The sequence below is a fragment of the Nerophis lumbriciformis genome, linkage group LG16 (genome assembly GCF_033978685.3).
Source record: "Nerophis lumbriciformis linkage group LG16, RoL_Nlum_v2.1, whole genome shotgun sequence".
In the NCBI taxonomy this organism is placed as follows: domain Eukaryota; kingdom Metazoa; phylum Chordata; class Actinopteri; order Syngnathiformes; family Syngnathidae; genus Nerophis; species Nerophis lumbriciformis.
Window position 1 is genome coordinate 45,652,099 of NC_084563.2, and position 21,468 is coordinate 45,673,566.

Consider the following 21,468-nt stretch of genomic DNA (forward strand, 5'->3'; position numbering starts at 1 on the left):
AATAATGAATAAAGCCCCCACACACACACACATACACTTTGTAGCGTCCCGGAAGAGTTAGTGCAGCAAAGGATTCTGGGTATTTGTTCTGTTGTATTACTGAGCGGATGTTCTCCCAAAATGTGTTTGTCATTCTTGTTTGGTGTGGGTTCACAGTGTGGCGTGTATTTCAATATTCAATATTAAAGTTTTTTTATACTAGCACCCTCAGTGTAACCTGTATCGCTGGAGATCAAGTATGCATTGCATTCACTTCAGTGTGCCTGCCATAGCTGCACATGTTACGTAACTGAGCCAGTAATTGTTGGACTGGACCAAATGGGGACGTTACAATGCTCGGGTGGGGCACTGAAAGTTGGGAGTCTCCCGGGAGGGTTGGCAAGTATGTAAACTAGCGGTGTACCGCGGCCATATATATATATATATATATATATATATATATATATATATATATATATATATATATATATATATATATATATATATATATATATATATATATATATATATATAAGAAATACTAAGTCAAGTATTTAATACATAAATATATATATATATATATATATATATATGTATGTGTATATATATATATATATATATATATACATATACATATATATGTATACACATATATATATATATATATATATATATATATATACATATACATATATATGTATACATATATATATATACACACATTATATATATATATATACATATATATATATATACACATTATATATATATATGTATATATACACATTATATATATATATATATATATATATATATAAAGAAATACTTGACTTTCAGTGAATTCTAGCTATGAATATATATTTTTTTATTATTATTATATATATATATATATATATATATATATATATATATATATATATATATATATATATAATAAATACTTGAATTTCAGTGTTCATTTATTTACACATATACACACACATAACACTCATCTACTCATTGTTGAGTTAAGGGTTGAATTGTCCATCCTTGTTCTATTCTCTGTCACTATTTTTCGAACCATGCTGAACACCCTCTCTGATGATGCATTGCTGTGTGGCACGCACAAAAGTGCCTTCATCAAATGCACTAGATGGCAGTATTGTCCTGTTTAAGAGTGTCACAACATTGCTGTTTACGGCAGACGAACTGCTTTACGGTAGACGAAAACGTGACTGCTGTTGTTGTGTGTTGTTACCGCGCTGGGAGGACGTTAATGAAACTGCCTAACAATAAACCCACATAAGAAACCAAGAACTCGCCCTCGATCATTCTACAGTTATAACGTGATTGGGCAGGTACGCTGTTTATATTGTGGGAAAGTGGACTCAGGTCCGCATGGACCTGAGTCCGCCTGAATTTCGGGAGAAAATTTGTCCCGGGAGGTTTTCGGGAGAGGCGCTGAATTTCGGGAGTCTCCCGGAAAATCCGGGAGGGTTGGCAAGTATGACCGCCGCTGTATATGATCGGCGGGCCAGCTCTAGTGTTAATTTGATATCGCCTCATGGGCCAAGTGAAATTACATGGCGGGCCAAATTTGGCCAACGGGCCAGAGTTTGACACCCATGCTTTAAGGGCTCTGTAGTTTGCTTACTATGGTATATTATTTATTTATTATTTATTTGTTCACTGTTCTGTTACAGAGAACAAGGAAATTGGATAACATTGCTACGGTATGAAAAAGGGGTAGGATTATATAAGCTCTGCTTCGTCCTACTCCTTTTCGGACGTGCTGTAATCAAACGACTGGAATTGTTTGATGCATTACATTGTATCATCATCATCATCATCAATCTTTATTGCAGACCTTAAAGGCCTACTGAAATGCAATTTTCTGATTTAAACGGGGATAGCAGGTCCATTCTATGTGTCATACTTGAACATTTCGCGATATTGCCATATTTTTGCTGAAAGGATTTAGTAGAGAACATCGACGATAAAGTTCGCAACTTTTGGTCGCTGATAAAAAAAAGCCTTGCCTGTACCGGAAGTAGCAGACGAGTAGCGTGACGTCACAGGTTGTGGAGCTCCTCACATCCAAACATTGTTTACAATCATGGCCAACAGCAGCGAGAGCGATTCGGACCGAGAAAGCGACGATTTCCCCATTAATTTGAGCGAGGATGAAAGATTTGTGGATGAGGAAAGTGAGAGTGAAGGACTAGAGGGCAGTGGGAGCGATTCAGATAGGGAAGATGCTGTGAGAGGCGGGTGGGACCTGATATTCAGCTGGGAATGACTAAAACAGTAAATAAACACAATACTCTTGTTGCGTTGCTGGCGAGGAGGCATGATTATGCTGATTGTTTTTCCGGTGAGGACAGCAGGAACTCCAGAGACAGCGTGCAGGTAGGACAAATGATTTATTTGTATAAATCATACACGAAAATAGAAACGAACAAAACAAGCGAACACAAGGAGAGCGTGCCTAGCACAAGGAAAGCTAACGGAATAGCACACACAGGGAAGGCATAAGGCAACGCTTAGCTTACGGACACAAGGAATAAACGTGACAGTTGCGTAAAGCAAACAAAAGCACCAGGCTGAGTGACGGGAAAAAGCAGGACTAAATAGCTCTCTGATTAGTGCCCGGGAACAGGTGTGAGTCCCGAACACTAATCAGATGCAGGCGAAAACAATCAGTAACCATGACAACACAAAACAGGAGTGCTGAAACATAACTTATCTCACAAGTGACTCAAAACCCAAAATAAACTATGATCCAACATCAGATCATAACAGTACCCCCCTCCTATGGGACAGATTCCAGATGTCCCCAAAACAATAAACCCCAGACCAAGTCCAAATTCACGGGTGGGCGGAGGGGAGACTTGGCGGAGGGTCGCCCGGCCAAATGTCCCCGAATCCACCGGGGACGAGTCAGGTGGCGGCGGCGAGTGGAACGGCGCTGCAGCAGGCGAAGCGGCCTACCACGGAACGACCACATTAGCGGCCGCCGAGAAGGCGGGCGTGAGTGGCGCCAGAACCTCAGCAGCAAGGAAGTTCTACACCCAAGTCCCTGGCTTCGCTGCTCTTGATGCAAAAAGCGTCCTTGTACTGGCCACAGAGGGCGCCTTGTGCGGGCACCTGATGGCTGCCAGTGCGGCCGGCCAGCCGGTGGCGACGACGCAGGAGATGAGGGCGGTGTCGTGGGACGGCCCGCCGGAGACCAGGAAGACGGAGTAACCTCTGGAGCTTGAGCGGCAGGCGAAGGAGGCTCCTGCGGTACTGCCAGCCGTGGAGCCGGAACTGACGTGGGAACCAGTCGAGGAGCAGGAACTGGAACTGGTGCCACACGAGGAGCAGGAACTGGAGCCACACAAGGAGCAGGAACTGGAGCCACACGAGGAGCAGGAACTGGAACCACACGAGGAGCAGGAACTGGAACCACACGAGGAGCAGGAACTGGAGCCACACGAGGAGCAGGAACTGGAACTGGAGCCACACGAGGAGCAGAAACTGGAACTGGAGCCACACGAGGAGCAGGAACTGGAGCCACACGAGCAGCAGGAACTGGAACTGGAGCCACACGAGCAGCAGGAACTGGAACTGGTGCCACACGAGGAGCAGGAACTGGTGGCGAAGCTTGGCCTGGTGCAGGTACAAGCGGCGAAGCTTGGCGTGGTGCAGGTACAGGCGGCGAAGCTTGGCGTGGTGCAGATACAGGCAGCAAAGCTTGGCGTGGTGCAGGTACTGAAGATGGTGGAGTTTGCAAGCCCACCGGAGATGATGGTGGCGTTTGCAAGCCCACCGGAGATGATGGTGGCGTTTGCAAGCCCACCGGAGATGATAGTGGCGTTTGCAAGCCCACCGGAGATGATGATGGCGTTTGCAAGCCCACCGGAGAGGATGATGGCGTTTGCAAGCTCACCCGGGATGAGGTTAGCCATGAGCATGACGGAGGTAGTCTAGCTGGGGGTTGCGGCTTGGCATGCCGAAGGACTGGTGGTGGTGGTCGGGCAGGAGGTAGCCTCCTGGCTGGGTGCAACTGTGCCATCTCATCGGCACAGCTCCTGGCACTACCCCCTCCCTCCCCAGGAAGCGGATGCCAGACGCAACACAAATTGTACGGAACAGTCTCAAAGGGTGGGAGGTGGGTAGACTCCTCCTCCTCTCTAAATTGTCCAAACCGTTCATCTCTCCTTCTAACAGGAGAGTGACGAGGAGACAGGGAAGACAAAGTCTGTGACGTGGGCGGGGCTATGGTCCATAGGGGCGGAGTCAGAGTCACTGGGGGCGGAGGTGACTGAAAAAAATTGTCCCGGTAGTCTGCTGTAGCAGACTGAGTGTCCCCAGCGGGAGGCAAACAGAACGACTCAGGAGAAAAACACAATTCATGCCCTCTGACGTCATTACCAAATGCCGGTGGCGTGACGACATCCGAGGGGGACGGTGCAGTGGTGTCCTCGACGCGGTTCTCCATCTGGCTTTTAGCCCAGTCTGTGAACTGTTTGGCGAAGTGATGGATCGGGTTGCCATACATCGGCGAAGTCGACACGGGTTGTGGCGTGCTGTGTTCCGGAGGGGAGGCTTGCGGGATGCGCGCATCCTGGCTGCGAGCCGCAGCCCTTCTGGATGGCCTGCGTCCGCGCCGACGCTTCCGGAATGGCGGCGCTGCAATTTCCTCGATCCCCTCGGGGGAACCGCGGAGCGTCAGTGCCTCCAAGGCTTCCAGCATCCACATGTCGTTGAGTTCCTCGGGGGAATAGCGGACATCAGACATACCTTCGCCCCACACGTCGTAGCCGGAAAAACGGTGTGCTGGTGCTTTTCTGTTGCGTTGCTGGCGAGGAGGCATGATTATGCTGATTGTTTTTCCAGTGAGGACAGCAGGAACTCCAGAGACAGCGTGCAGGTAGGACATATGATTTATTTGTATAAATCATACACGAAAATAGAAACGAACAAAACAAGCGAACACAAGGAGAGCGTGCCTAGCACAAGGAAAGCTAACGGAATAGCACACACAGGGAAGGCATAAGGCAACGCTTAGCTTACGGACACAAGGAATAAACGTGACAGTTGCGTAAAGCAAACAAAAGCACCAGGCTGAGTGACGGGAAAAAGCAGGACTAAATAGCTCTCTGATTAGTGCCCGGGAACAGGTGTGAGTCCCGAACACTAATCAGATGCAGGCGAAAACAATCAGTAACCATGACAACACAAAACAGGAGTGCTGAAACATAACTTATCTCACAAGTGACTCAAAACCCAAAATAAACTATGATCCAACATCAGATCATAACAACTCTATTAGCCACAACACAACCAGGCTTATATTTAATATGCCACAAATTAATCCCGCATAACAAACACCTCCCCCCCTCCCGTCCATATAACCCGCCAATACAACTCAAACACCTGCACAACACACTCAATCCCACAGCCCAAAGTACCGTTCACCTCCCCAAAGTTCATACAGCACATATATTTCCCCAAAGTCCCCAAAATTACGTACGTGACATGCACATAGCGGCACGCACGTACGGGCAAGCGATCAAATGTTTGGAAGCCGCAGCTGCAGGCGTACTCACGGTACCGCATCTGCGTATCCAACTCAAAGTCCTCCTGGTAAGAGTCTCTGTTGTCCCAGTTCTCCACAGGCCAATGGTAAAGCTTGACTGTCATCTTTCGGGAATGTAAACAATGAAACACCGGCTGTGTTTGTGTTGCTGCAGCCGCCTTCAATACACCGCTTCCCACCTACAGCTTTCTTCTTTGCTGTCTCCATTGTTCATTGAACAAATTGCAAAAGATTCACCAACACAGATGTCCAGAATACTGTGGAATTTTGCGATGAAAACAGACTACTTAATAGCTGGCCACCATGCTGTCCCAAAATGTCCTCTACAATCCGTGACGTCACGCGCAGGCGTCATCATACCGAGACGTTTTCAGCAGGCTATTTCGGCGCGAAATTTTAAATTGCACTTTAGTAAGCTAACCCGGCCGTATTGGCATGTGTTGCAATGTTAAGATTTCATCATTGATGTATAAACTATCAGACTGCGTGGTCGGTAGTAGTGGGTTTCAGTAGGCCTTTAAGATCCATTAAACATAAAAAACAGAATACAAAACATTAAAACATTAAAAACAAAACAATAAAACATAAAAACAAAAAAACAATACGACATAAAGCCCAAATGCCAGTTTCTGACATACAAACATGTGTTCCAATGGTTCCACAGTCCAGATGAGTACCGAACAGAACTGCGGCCAGGGTTCGTTATCACAGAGATGATGTCATTTCCAGACTCAGATGCCCACAACATAAACTTCTAGTTTATCGTATGCATGGCCTAAATAAACTGAAACTGAAACCGAACTGAACCCAGTGGTTCTTGTTTTACAGCATGACACTGGTCTGACAACCATTTAGACATTATTTTAGGATGGTAGTTTTTGGGTAGCTGGTTCTGAAACTCATTCCTGTGGTGTCAGATGACGTGACCTTATCCTTTTATGAAACTCTACCTCAGTGTTTTTCAACCTTTTTTGAGCCAAGGCACATTTTTTGCATGGAAAAAATGCGGAGGCACACCACCAGCAGAAATTATTAAAAAACGAAACTCAGTTGACAGTAAAAAGTCGTTGTCGCAAGTGTTGGATGTGACTTTAAACCATAACCAAGCATGCATCACTATATCCATAATTGCCAACCTTGAGACCTCTGATTTCGGGAGGTGGGGGGTGGGGGCGTGGTCGGGGGTGGGGCAGGGCGTGGTTAAGGGCGTGGTTAAGAGGGGAGGAGTATATTGACAGCTAAAATTCACCAAGTCAAGTATTTCATATATATATATATATATATATATATATATATATATATATATATACATCCTGAAAATATGCAAACAAAACTGTGTTTAGATAATTGATACTTCAAATTTGCATACATATATATTAAGGAATATAACATAACTTGGCTTCTGAGAGCTTCAAAATGTAATGAATAAAATGCTAAAGTTGTTGATAAACAAGCAATTATTTTAATAATTAAATATGGTCATTTTAAATGAATTATTATGATAATTTAAAATTAATTATTTCAAATATGTTTATTTGAATGTATAATTCTATGGCTGGATGTAATAAGGAGTCAGAAAAAACACAAATAAAAATACAATTAATTTTGATGTTTTTAGCAAAATATAGTAAAAATGTATTTCTTTTTTTTTTTTTTTTAATTAATAAATATATTTATTTTTAGGTAACATAAACATAATAATACAGTTTCTATCTAGTCTGGATGATTTAGTTCTTGTCACCCTGTTGTCCTCCCGTCTGAAAAAAGGCTGTCCTCACTCAGGTCCGCATGGAGCTGGAGGGGGCGTGGCCTCCAGCTCAGGCTGAAAATCGGGAGATTTTCGGGAGAATATTTGTCCCGGGAGGTTTTCGGGAGAGGCGTTGAATTTCGGGAGTCTCCCGGAAAATTCGGGAGGGTTGGCAAGTATGCTATAGCTCTTGTCTCAAAGTACTTTCACCCCCTGACTTATTTTGAGTTTTTTGCTGTTTTTCTGTATGTAGTGTTTTAGTTCTTGTCCTGCGCTCCTATTTTAATGGCTTTTTCTCTTTTTTTTGGTATTTTCCTGTAGCAGTTTCATGTCTTCCTTTGAGCAATTTGTTTTAGCAATAAAGATCAGTTGTTTTTATCCTTCTTTGTGGGTACATTGTTGATTATCATGTCATGTTCGGATGTACATTGTGGCCGCTTTCTGCTCCACAGTAAGTTTTTGCTGTCGTCCAGCATTCTGCTTTTGTTTACTTTGAAGCCAGTTCAGTTTTAGTTTCGTTCGGCATAGCCTTCCCTAAAGCTTCAATGCCTTTTCTTAGGGGCACTCCCCTTTTGTTTATTTTTGGCTGAGGTTGCTGAGGTAGTTAAAAAGCTCCTCGGTGGCAAAGCCCCGGGGGTGGATGAGATCCGCCCGGAGTTCCTTAAGGCTCTGGATGCTGTGGGGCTGTCTTGGTTGACAAGACTCTGCAGCATCGCGTGGACATCGGGGGCGGTACCTCTGGATTGGCAGACCGGGGTGGTGGTTCCTCTCTTTAAGAAGGGGAACCGGAGGGTGTGTTCCAACTATCGTGGGATCACACTCCTCAGCCTTCCCGGTAAGGTCTATTCAGGTGTACTGGAGAGGAGGCTACGCCGGATAGTCGAACCTCGGATTCAGGAGGAACAGTGTGGTTTTCGTCCTGGTCGTGGAACTGCGGACCAGCTCTATACTCTCGGCAGGCTCCTTGAGGGTGCATGGGAGTTTGCCCAACCAGTCTACATGTGCTTTGTGGACTTGGAGAAGGCATTTGACCGTGTCCCTCGGGAGGTCCTGTGGGGAGTGCTCAGAGAGTATGGGGTATCGGACTGTCTGATTGTGGCTGTCCGCTCCCTGTATGATCAGTGTCAGAGCTTGGTCCGCATTGCCGGCAGTAAGTCGGACACGTTTCCAGTGAGGGTTGGACTCCGCCAAGGCTGCCCTTTGTCACCGATTCTGTTCATAACCTTTATGGACAGAATTTCTAGGCGCAGTCAAGGCGTTGAGGGGATCCGGTTTGGTGGCTGCAGGATTAGGTCTCTGCTTTTTGCAGAGGATGTGGTCCTGATGGCTTCATCTGGCCAGGATCTTCAGCTCTCACTGGATCGGTTCGCAGCCGAGTGTGAAGCGACTGGGATGAGAATCAGCACCTCCAAGTCCGAGTCCATGGTTCTCGCCCGGAAAAGGGTGGAGTGCCATCTCCGGGTTGGGGAGGAGACCCTGCCCCAAGTGGAGGAGTTCAAGTACCTAGGAGTCTTGTTCATGAGTGAGGGAAAAGTGGATCGTGAGATCGACAGGCAGATCGGTGCGGCATCTTCAGTAATGCGGACGCTGTATCGATCCGTTGTGGTGAAGAAGGAGCTGAGCCGGAAGGCAAAGCTCTCAATTTACCGGTCGATCTACGTTCCCATCCTCACCTATGGTCATGAGCTTTGGGTTATGACCGAAAGGACAAGATCACGGGTACAGGCGGCCGAAATGAGTTTCCTCCGCCGGGTGGCGGGGCTCTCCCTTAGAGATAGGGTGAGAAGCGCTGCCATCTGGGGGGAGCTCAAAGTAAAGCCACTGCTCCTCCACATCGAGAGGAGCCAGATAAGGTGGTTTAGGCATCTGGTCAGGATGCCACCCGAACGCCTCCCTCGGGAGGTGTTTAGGGCACGTCCAACTGGTAGGAGGCCACGGGGGAGACCCAGGACACGTTGGGAAGACTATGTTTTCCGGCTGGCCTGGGAACGCCTCGGGATCCCCCGGGAGGAGCTGGACGAAGTGGCTGGGGAGAGGAAAGTCTGGGCTTCCCTGCTTAGGCTGCTGCCCCCGCGACCCGACCTCGGATAAGCGGAAGAAGATGGATGGATGGATGGTATTAAATACATTTTTACCTGCACGCTGCCTCCCGCTGTATCCGACATCTACAAAGCAATTAGCTACCGGCCGCCACCTACTGATATGGAAGAGTATTACACGGTTACTCTGCCGAGCTCTAGACAGCACCGACACTCAACAACAACACATCATTTGCCGACTAGAATTACTGGTTTACAAAAAATATGTTTTACCCCAAATAGGTGAAATTAGATCATCTCCCACGGCCCACCAGACTGTATCTCATGGCACAGTGGTTGAAAAACACTGCTCTACCTCATCAGATATGCACAACATATTGGATTGCAGAGCCCTGCATGGCACTGGGAACATGATAAACCTCCTTGCTTCTAAACAACATGCATGTACTCACGCACACTCTGCGAGGTCCATATGTACAGTATGTGTGAGAGCAATGGAAGTACTAATAAGGGTTATGTAACAAAGTGCTCCATGTCATATTTTTTCTCATGCATAAAAGATACCAGAACAAGACTGAGGGGCTCTTTCTCACACACACTCTAGCAGATGCACAGTGCGCTGAATCAACTCCAAATTGCAGTCACTGAAAATGACAGCAATACCACGCAGGACATTTTAAGTCTAAAACATTGGTGAGGATATTTATCATCATAGGCAATCGCTTAATCAGCTGTATCACAGAGGTCTAAAGAACATGGCAATGTTGTGTTGTGATCTGCGAGGCACCAGTATTCCAAAATAGAAAAATCTTCTATGATTTGTAGTGACAATGTCATTAGTCAGCTTTATGCCTATGGGTGAAACAGTTCTGACTAATGTTCAACACTACTGCCATGTCCTTTTTGTTGCGGAACAGGGTCGTGGTTGAGCCTCACTGACGACTGGAGCTGACAAATAAAGGTCCCAGACTAAGTCATAGTAAGATATAAAATGCAGATAGAATACCTTAAATCAGGGGTGTCAAACATAAGGCCCGAGGTTTGCTACGTATAAAAATGAGCCGAAATTTTTGAATGAAAGAAACTGCTGTTCTAAATATGTCCACTATATGTCGCAATAGCAATTCTTTGTATCTTTATAGATGATGCTACATATGTAAAAAAAAACAAAAAAAAACCCACATGATGTTAGTGCACCAGTCGAGGGAAATGAGCAAACTACATAAATAACTCATAGGATCCCGATGAGAGTGCGGAAATACGACCATAACACACCGATTCTCAAATCCCTTCACTGGCTTCCTGTTCCACTCAGGATTTAATACAACGTCTCCCTACTAACCCACCAGTGCCTCCATGGAAATGCCCCCCTCTACCTCATACTTGCCAACCCTCCCGGATTTTCCGGGAGACTCACGAAATTCAGCACCTCTCCCGAAAACCTCCCGGGACAAATTTTCTCCAGAAAATCACCCGAAATTCAGGCTGACTCAGGTCCTCCACAATATAAAAAAGCGTACCTGCCCAATCACGTTATAACTGTAGAATGATGGAGGGCGAGTTCTTGGTTTCTTATGTGGGTTTATTTTTAGGCAGTTTCATTAACGTCCTCCCAGCGCGGTAACAACACACAACAACAGCAGTCACGTTTTCGTCTACCGTAAAACAGTTCGTCTGCCGTAAACAGCAATGTTGTGACACCCTTAAACAGGACAATACTGCCATCTAGTGCATTTGATGAAAGCACTTTTGTGCGTGCCACACAGCAATGCAACATCAGAGAGGGTGTTCAGCATGGTTCGAAAAATAGTGACAGAGAATAGAACAAGGATGGACAATTCAACCCTTAACTCAACAATGAGTAGATGAGTGTTATGTGTGTGTATATGTGTAAACACACAACAGCAGTCATATTTGATTCTACCGTAAAGCAGTTTGTCTGCCGTAAACGGCAATGTTGTTGTAATATATTGAGTTGGAGGCAATAACCAGGCGAGGTGATGAAGTACGTCTCTTTACTGTAGACTTCAGAACAGACTCACACACTTGACGTCAGGTGCGCAACACCACGTAAATCGTTGGCCAACCAAAAGTAGCCCCAGTACGCTATAGCCGACATTCACCAGGAGATTGCAACAGACAAACATAGATCACTCTATTACATTCCTCCCCTTTTAGAAATGTAGAAGTTATTTAAAATAAATAAGCAACCCAACCAAAAAATGCAGCAGCTCAATTAAAAAACTGTACTTAAGCCACATTCTTTTTTTTGTTTTTTAGTACTGAACTCTTAACCCTCATTTGTAAACAATAACATGCTTATTATACAAACAGTATTTGTACACCTTTAACACAGATTTTTATACTGTCTTCAGAGTTTCAGTTTTTTTGGTGGTACTCGAAACCTTTCTGGGTACCTGCGAAAGGGTGTTCAGCATGGTTAGAAAAATAGTGACAGAGAATAGAACAAGGATGGACAATTCAACCCTTAACTCAACAATGAGTAGATGAGTGTTATGTGTGTGTATATGTGTAAATAAATGAACACTGAAATTCAAGTATTTCTTTTATATATATATATATATATATATATATATATATATATAGCTAGAATTCACTGAAAGTCAAGTATTTCTTATATATATATATATATATATATATATATATATATATATATGAAATACTTGACTTGGTGAATTCTAGCTGTAAATATACTCCTCCCCTCTTAGCCACGCCCCCAACCACGCCCCCCATCCCCCACCTCCCGAAATCGGAGGTCTCAAGGTTGGCAAGTATGAATACGACCATAACACACCGATTCTCAAATCCCTTCACTGGCTTCCTGTTCCACTCAGGATTGAATACAATGTCTCCCTATTAACCCACCAGTGCCTCCATGGAAATGCCCCCCTCTACCTCAAAGAACTACTCACCCCCAAATCCTCCACTGCGGACAGGCTAACCTCCTCCAACCTCCGAGGACAAAGCTACGAACAATGGGAGACCGGGCTTTCTGCTCCGCCGCTCCCAGTCTGTGGAACGCTCTCCCTGACCACCTGAGGGCACCACAGACTGTGGATGCTTTTAAAAAAGCCTTTTTTTTTTTATATATGCATACTAGTTCTAGTTATTAGGCTGTTTTATTTTTTATTTTTATTATATATATATATATATATATTTTTTTTTTAATACACTGTAGCACTTTAAGGTTGTTTACTTAATGTAAAGTGCTTTTTACAAATACAATGTATTATTATTATTATTATTATTAACATCCTGAAGTTTGAGTTTGATATTATTTTTTGATAGATTGAAAATGAACACCAATGAGTTGACTGATGACCATTATCACATACAATAGAATAGAATAGATCTTTATTGATATTGGGGCGGTATAGCTCGGTTGGTAGAGGGTTCCAGGTTTGATCCTCGCTTCCGCCATCCTAGTCACTGCCATTGTGTCCTTGGGCAAGACACTTTACCCACCTGCTCCCAGTGCCACCCACACTGGTTTAAATGTAACTTAGATATTGGGTTTCACTATGTAAAGTGCTTTGAGTCACTAGAGAAAAGCGCTATATAAATATAATTCACTTCACATTGTACAACAAAATTGCAAGCAAACTCATTTAGTGCAAATTCATAATGACACATAAAAACATAAGAACATGCTACTAAGATAAATAGATACAAATACATAAAAAACATAAAATACCAAGCACAGTCATAATTTATTCCGAAAGTATAAATAACTACAAATAAAGATAGAATACTATTAACCGCAACATACAAGTGTAAAAAAAAAACCCAACAACATTATGATTTGTACATTTTCAGAATGTGCCTGTTTTATATTTAAACAAAAAACAAATCTGAAGTTGTCTTTAATTTTAAGTTATCGTGCCGTGATTTTACCAGTCCGGCCCATTTGGGAGTAGATTTTTCTCCATGTGGCCCCCGATCTAAAATGAGTTTGACACCCCTGCCTTAAATAAAGTAACTATTACTTAAAATATATATGGTTTATGTTAAGTTAGTTCATTTTGTGACATGTCGTTTTGTAGTCTTGACACAACTGCATCTACAAAGAATAACTGTTGATATCCTTATAGTCAAGTGACGTAAAAAACCGAATAATGAACTTGTGCACATTCTTTTTTAATAATTGATTCACATACAGTCGTGGTCAAAAGTTTACATTCACTTGTAAAGAACATAATGTCATGGCTGTCTTGAGTTTACAATCATTTCTGTCATGTCTGTGTAATCATGTTTTGTTTAGTTTAGTTATTGGACTCTTTAGTTTCTGGCTTTTCACTCCCTTGTCTTGTTTCCATGGTTACCCATTAGTTTCACCTGTTCCACGTTTGGACTCATTGTGCACTCTTGTTTGTCACCATAGCAACCCATTAGTTTTCACATGCCCTCACGACTCATGCACCTGTCTTTAATCATGTCACTATTTTTTAAACCCATTGTTGCCAGGAAGTCTCCCTGGCGACATCATACCCCTGACTCTCTGCTTCACACTTTGTTTACCTCTGCGCACTTCATGCCATGTCCAAGTAAGTTGTTTCTATTCATGCCACAGTTAGCCACTTTTGTTCATGTCCTTAGTTTTTTTTGCCAACATGCAAGTATTTGTTTTCATGGCCAAGTTGTTTTACCTCCGCTGTGAGCGCCTTTTGTTTATACCTTTTTGTATTTTTTTGAGTTAGAATTAAAATGTATTCACCTTCACGCCATGTCTGGTCCAAATCATTTGCACCACGGGAGAACAAACCTAGCCATAGTCCAAGTCCTGACACATTTCTACAACTCTTATTTTTGACTATGTATAACTTTCCTCCAGAAGGTCTTATCTTTGTCCATGTGATGTCAGATGAAACAAAAATTGAGCTGTTTGGCCACAATACCCAGCAATATGTTTGGAGAACAAAGGGTGAGGCCTTTAATCCCAGGAACACTATCCCTAACGCCAAGCATGGTGGTGGTAGTATTATGCTCTGGGCCTGTTTATCAGCCAATGGAACTGGTGCTTTACAGAGAGAAAATGGGACAATGAAAAAGGAGGATTACCTCCAAATTCTTCAGGACAACCTAAAATCATCAGCCCGGAGGTTGGGTCTTGGGCACAGTTGGGTGTTCCAACAGGACAATGACCCCAAACACACGTCAAAAGTGGTAAAGGAATGGATGAATCAGGCTAGAATGAAGGTTTTAGAATGGCCTTCCCAAAGTACTGACTCAAACGTGTGGACAATGCTGAAGAAACAAGTCCATGTCAGGAAACCAACACATTTAGCTGAACTGCACCAGTTTTGTCAAGCATAAGCTTGCCAGAAGCTTGTGGATGGCTACCAAAAGCGCCTTATTGCAGTGAAACGTACCAAGGGACATGTAAGCAAACTTCAGTAGACCCATAATAAATTGACCAAACTTCATGAATGTTTTTTTGTGACCAACAAGTATGTGCTCCAATCACTCTATCACAAAAAATAAATGATTGGAAACTCAAGACAGCCATGACATTATGTTCTTTACAAGTGTATGTCAACTTCTGACCACGACTGTACATACAGAGCACTCACCAGAGCTGATATAGCGTGTATACGTCTGTGCATGCATGACAGGATACATTTGTTTACGCATACAGAAAAGATCATTCCTCCCCAGGTCATACACTGTATGTTGTGATAGGACGTCAAAGACCAAGATGGGCTTCAGGCATCTGATAGACTGACCTTGGGCAGAGAAGTCCTGGAGCCTGAGCTCTGTGTTGTCATGGTGAGGACAGTAGTGATACCCAGAGCTACTCTCGCCGGGGCCGCGTCCATGTTAATCCAGAAGGAGACCCAGGACAAAATGACAATCAGCAGCGATGGGATGTACATCTGGATCAGGTAGTAACCCATCTGACGCTCCAAATGGAACCGCACTTCAATACAAGTAAATTTACCTGCAATAATCACAACACATTCTGATTAGAGTTTTGGTTTTTCTGATTCATATTTTTTTTTAAAACAAACAACACTAGGTTGTTGTGGACGTTGCTTCCTTGCAGTCCCAGCGTGCAAGGTTTTAATCATCATATGTTTTAACAAAGTTTTCTCTCCAGCAGGACGCGACTTTTCAGCCACGTCCGTATCCTCTCTCTCCTCCTGCTCCCGGCCGCTTACTGTTCAAGACAACAGATGATCAGATTAACACGTACCACCTGTGAAATCTAATCACCTGCCAGCTGTGTCTCGCCGTCAGCACTGCCACGCCCCCGTCTGATGGTGCTCTGTCCTCAGCACCATGGACAGAGGCGATGACCTTTGCTCCCGCAGGCAGCGCTGGCCACACCGCCCTCCACAGTTGTGTTTCAACTTCAATTTATTTATCTGATTCAGATCAAAAAAATAATAAAACACTGTTGGGACTGGTTATTTTATAATCAGACCAAAAGTTGCCCAATACTCATAATAAATTTGGATAAAAACTCCCCCTGGATTTGACAGCATTTGTAACACATTGTGTGATGTACCCCTTGAAGCAATACTACTTAAAGTTAAAGTGTTGTTATTTAAGAAAAAAATATTTCAAGGAAATTAAATGATATTGCTCACATTAAATCAAACACAATCATTTAGTCAGCCGTTTGTGTGTACTAAAAAAAACCTGATCGCATACGCGAAACATGATCCTGCCCTGATGTGGGATCTGAGCCGAGGATGTCGTTGTGGCTTGTGCAGCCCTTTGAGACACTTGTGATTTAGGGCTATATAAGTCAACTTTGATTGATTGATTGATTGATTGATTGATACTAAACATGTGCAAAGTGGATTGCGTCTGTTAAGTGAGCAGAATAAGTGCGATCAATTTTGCGTCTGTCTTCGTTAATATGCAGAATATATGCTGGTCATCAAAACGGCCACAATGTTGGAAGGAAAAGATGCAAATATAATTATTTAGCATGCGCAATGTGATTTATCAACACTCGTCACCCTTTTGCGAGCACTAGGTAACAGTACATCTAATTTAATGCTTTTTAATTAAAGTTAAAGTACCACTGATAGTCTCACACACACACAGAGGCAGTGACCTTTGCTCCTACAGGCAGCGCTGGCCACACCTCCCTCCACAGTTGTGTTTCAACTTCAATTTATTTATCTGATTCAGATCAAAAAAAATAAAATACACTGTTGGGACTGGTTATTTTATAATCAGACCAAAAGTTGCCCAATGCTCATAATGAATTTGGATAAAGACTCCCCCGGATTTGACAGCATTTGTAACACATTGTGTGATGTACCCCTTGAAGCAATACTACTTAAAGTTAAAGTGTAGTTATTTAAGAAAAAAATATTTCAAGGAAATTAAATGATATTGCTCACATTAAATCAAACACAATCATTTAGTCAGCCGTTTGTGTGTACTAAAAAAAACCTGATTGCATACGCGAAACATGATCCTGCCCTGATGTGGGATCTGAGCCGAGGATGTGGTTGTGGCTTGTGCAGCCCTTTGAGACACTCGTGATTTGGGGCTATATAAGTAAACTTTGATTGATTGATTGATTGATTGATACTAAACATGTGCAAAGTGGATTGCGTCTGTTAAGTGAGCAGAATAAGTGCGATCAATTTTGCGTCTGTCTTCGTTAATATGCAGAATATATGCTGGTCATCAAAACGGCCACAATACTGGAAGGAAAAGCTGCAAATGTGATTATTTAGCACGCAAAATGTGATTTATCAACACTAATCAGCCTTTTGCGAGCACTATTTTGCATTTTTACAGGGTTTCGACAGGTAACAGCACATCTAATTTAATGGTTTTTAATTAAAGTTAAAGTACCACTGATAGTCACACACATACTAGGTGTGATAATTACCCTCTGCATTTGACCCTTGTTTCACCCCCTGGGAGGTGAGGGGAGCAGTGAGCAGCAGCGGTGGCCGTGCTCGGGAATCATTTTGGTGATTAAACCCCCCAATTGCAACCCTAGATGCTGAGTTTCAGTCTTTGGTATGACTCACGACCTACCGATCTCAGGGCGGACACTCTAACCACAAGGCCAGTGAGCAGGCTTGGTCAACACCATGCATATTTTTGTGTCCAACTTCATTATTAATTTTTAAACTATGAATGCCATGTGTAACTTTACTCTTCAAAATCGGTTTGGTTTGAATACGGTTCACTACATTCAATCCCAAATTAACTTTATGGCTGACTGAAAAAGTTTGTACCGAATACCTCTTTCGATTAGTGACAAATAGAGCGACTTTGGAGTCATATGTACGATGTACACTTCTCATAAGATGTGAATCTGTTTACAATTTGTTAATTTTCTTTCCATACATCCATCCAAGCCCAGATTTCCCTCTCCCCAGCCACTTCGTCCAGCTCCTCCCGGGGGATCCCGAGGCGTTCCCAGGCCAGCCGGGAGACATAGTCTTCCCAATGTGTCCTGGGTCTTCCCCGTGGCCTCCTACCGGTCGGACGTGCCCTAAACACCTTCCGAGGGAGGCGTTCGGGTGGCATCCTGACCAGATGCCCGAACCACCTCATCTAGCTCCTCTCGATGTGGAGGAGCAGCGGTTTTACTTTGAGCTTCTCCCGGACGGCAGAGCTTCTCACCCTATCTCTAAGGGAGAGACCCGCCACCCGGCGGAGGAAACTCATTTTGGCCGCTTGTACCCGTGATCTTGTCCTTTCGGTCATAACCCAAAACTCATGACCATAGGTGAAGATGGGAACGTAGATCGACCGGTAAATTGAGAGCTTTGCCTTCCGGCTCAGCTCCTTCTTCCCCACAACAGATCAATACAGCGTCCGCATTACTGAAGACGCCGCACCGATCCGCCTGTCGATCTCACGATCCACTCTTCCCTCACTCGTGAACAAGACTCCCAGGTACTTGAACTCCTCCACTTGGGGCAAGATCTCCTCCCCAACCCGGAGATGGCACTCCACCCTTTTCCGGGCGAGAACCATGGACTCGACTTGGAGGTGCTGATTCCCATCCCAGTCGCTAATTCTCCAAACTGGATGATTGTTTTATCATTACATACAAGCGAGAGATGTCCGATAATATCGGGCTGCCGATATTATCGGCCGATCAATGCTTTAAAATGTAATATCGGAAATTATCGGTATCGGTTTCAAAAAGTGATATTTATGACTTTTTAAAACGCCGCTGTACGTAGTGGTACACGGACGTAGGGAGAAGTACAGAGCGCCGATATACCTTAAAGGCACTGCCTTTGCGTGCCGGTCCAATCACATAATGCCTATGGCTTTTCACACACACAAGTGAATGCAAGGCGTACTTGGTCAACAGCAATACAGGTCATACTGAGGGTGGCCATATAAAGAACTTTAACACTGTTACAAATATGCGCCACACTGTGAACCCACACCAAACAAGAATGACAAACACATTTCGGGAGAACATCCGCACCGGAACACAACATAAACACAAGAGAACAAATACCCAGAAACCCTTGCAGCACTAACTCTTCCGGGACGCTACAATAACATCTACGGCTTTTGGAGCTCAGTGCACAACTGCACACACAACAAAAAGGAGACGAAGCAGAAGAACGAAGAAGAGACATGGCGACGACGAGTAAGAAGAAGAAATACGCTTGCAAGTTCTAAAATGATTGGAAAAAAAGAATTTCATTTCACCCAGCAAAGCTTGAAGGGGAAGGGGTATGCTGCCTGCACCTCAACCCCGCCCCCCCCATCTCCCAAATTCGGAGGTCTCAAGGTTAACAAGAATGGGTAGAAGTTGAGAGACAATCTGCAACGAACGCATCATCCCAGCACGGCTAATGTCCATCCACCGCGTGGAGCCACTTTTAAGTTACTAATCCTTGCCTCCATGGAAGCAAATCAACTATGTATCTTACAAGTATCACTATCGTGGTGGTTAGGATCGGTTAATATATTTTTTTATTCCACTTGCAAAGATAAAAAATTAAAAAAATGTCAATATCCCTGAAGAGTCCTATTTTCCCACAGTCTGTAAATGTTTCATGGCTGGTGATTGAATGGAGAAGACAAGGAACGGGGAGAGTGAGAGCATGCTTGAAGAGAAACTGCTGCTGCAGATGTTTGTTTAGCATGGTTGTTCATCTTAATAAAGTGATTGCTGATTGACCCCCTCCTCATCATGCTTACACTATCCGGGATAAAGGTACTATTCTTCTGTTGTGCACAAATGCAAAAGACAGAGATAGTGCCTGCAACAGACTCTACTGTTATACAAACCCCGTTTCCATATGAATTGGGAAATTGTGTTAGATGTAAATATAAACGGAATACAATGATTTGCAAATCATTTCCAACCCATATTCAGTTGAATATGCTACAAAGACAACATATTTGATGTTCAAACTCATAAACATTTTTTTTTTTTTGCAAATAATCATTAACTTTAGAATTTGATGCCAGCAACACGTGACAAAGAAGTTGGGAAAGGTGGCAATAAATACTGATAAAGTTGAGGAATGCTCATCAAACACTTATTTGGAACATCCCACAGGTGAACAGGCTAATTGGGAACAGGTGGGTGCCATGATTGGGTATAAAAGTAGATTCCATGAAATGCTCAGTCATTCACAAACAAGTATGGGGCGAGGGTCACCACTTTGTCAACAAATGTGTGAGAAAATTGTTGAACAGTTTAAAAAAAAACTTTCTCAACCACCTATTGCAAGGAATTTAGGGATTTCACCATCTACGGTCCGTAATATCATCAAAGGGTTCAGAGAATCTGGAGAAATCACTGCACGTAAGCAGCTAAGCCCGTGACTTTGGATCCCGCAGGCTGTACTGCATCAACAAGTGACATCAGTGTGTAAAGGATATCACCACATGGGCTCAGGAACACTTCAGAAACCCACTGTCAGTAACTACAGTTGGTCGCTACATCTGTAAGTGCAAGTTAAAACTCTCCTATGCAAGGCGAAAACCGTTTATCAACAACACCCAGAAACGCCGTCGGCTTCGCTGGGCCTGAGCTCATCTAAGATGGACTGATACAAAGTAGAAAAGTGTTCTGAGGTCTGACGAGTCCACATTTCAAATTGTTTTTGGAAACTGTGGACGTCGTGTTTTCCGGACCAAAAAGGAAAAGAACCATCCGGATTGTTATAGGCGCAAAGTGTAAAAGCCAGCATCTGTGATGGTATGGGGGTGTATTAGTGCCCAAGACATGGGTAACTTACACATCTGTGAAGGCGCCATTAATGCTGAAAGGTACATACAGCTTTTGGAGCAACATAAGTTGCCATCTAAGCAACGTTACCATGGACGCCCCTGCTTATTTCAGCAAGACAATGCCAAGCCACGTGTTACATCAACGTGGCTTCATAGTAAAAGAGTGCGGGTACTAGACTGGCCTGCCTGTAGTCCAGACCTGTCTCCCATTGAAAATGTTGGCGCATTATGAAGCCTAAAATAGCAGAAGGGAGACCCCCGGACTGTTGAACAACTTAAGCTGTACATCAAGCAAGAATGGAAAAGAATTCCACCTGAGAAGCTTAAAAAACGTTTACTGAGTGTTGTTAAAAGGAAAGGCCATGTAACACAGTGGTGAACATGCCCTTTCCCAACTACTTTGGCACGTGTTGCAGCCATGAAATTCTAATTCTAATTCTAATTATTATTTGCAAAAAAAAAACAAAGTTTATGACTTTGAACATCAAATATGTTGTCTTTGTAGCATATTCAACTGAATATGGGTTGAAAATGATTTGCAAATCATTGTATTCCGTTTATATTTACATCTAACACAATTTCCCAACTCATATGGAAACGGGGTTTGTATATTCATGAATTCCCAATGCTTCTTCAGGTGTATATGTGGTTACAGTGTATATATATTTTCTCATTCTGTTTTGCCCACTCTTGGAGTCAACATGTGCATAGTCATGTACATAGTGTACATACCCCCCATTTTTGGTATATATTTGTGGAGGGGGGCGTGGCCTGCCGACCTGCAGCGAAGCGGGGTGTTCCAGGACCGGCTGCGAGATCAGCGACAGGTGCGTAGATGGCCCACCTGGGCCTGCTTGTCTAATCACCTGTCTGTCGCTCTGTTAAAAAGCAGCAGTTGGGGAGGAGAGAGGAGTTGAAGTTGGAGC

At 43.6% G+C, this 21,468-nt stretch overlaps 1 protein-coding gene across 2 annotated transcripts in view; it reads right to left on the bottom strand.

The window, feature by feature from the left end:
• Window positions 1–21,468, bottom strand: part of glra3 (glycine receptor, alpha 3) — a 140,584-nt gene that overhangs the window by 29,990 nt on the left and 89,126 nt on the right. For both annotated transcript variants that reach the window (XM_061977241.2, XM_061977240.2), the window contains exon 7: window positions 15,073–15,287. In XM_061977241.2, coding sequence (XP_061833225.1) covers window positions 15,073–15,287 — 215 coding nt within the window. The remainder of the gene's footprint in view (window positions 1–15,072; window positions 15,288–21,468) is intronic.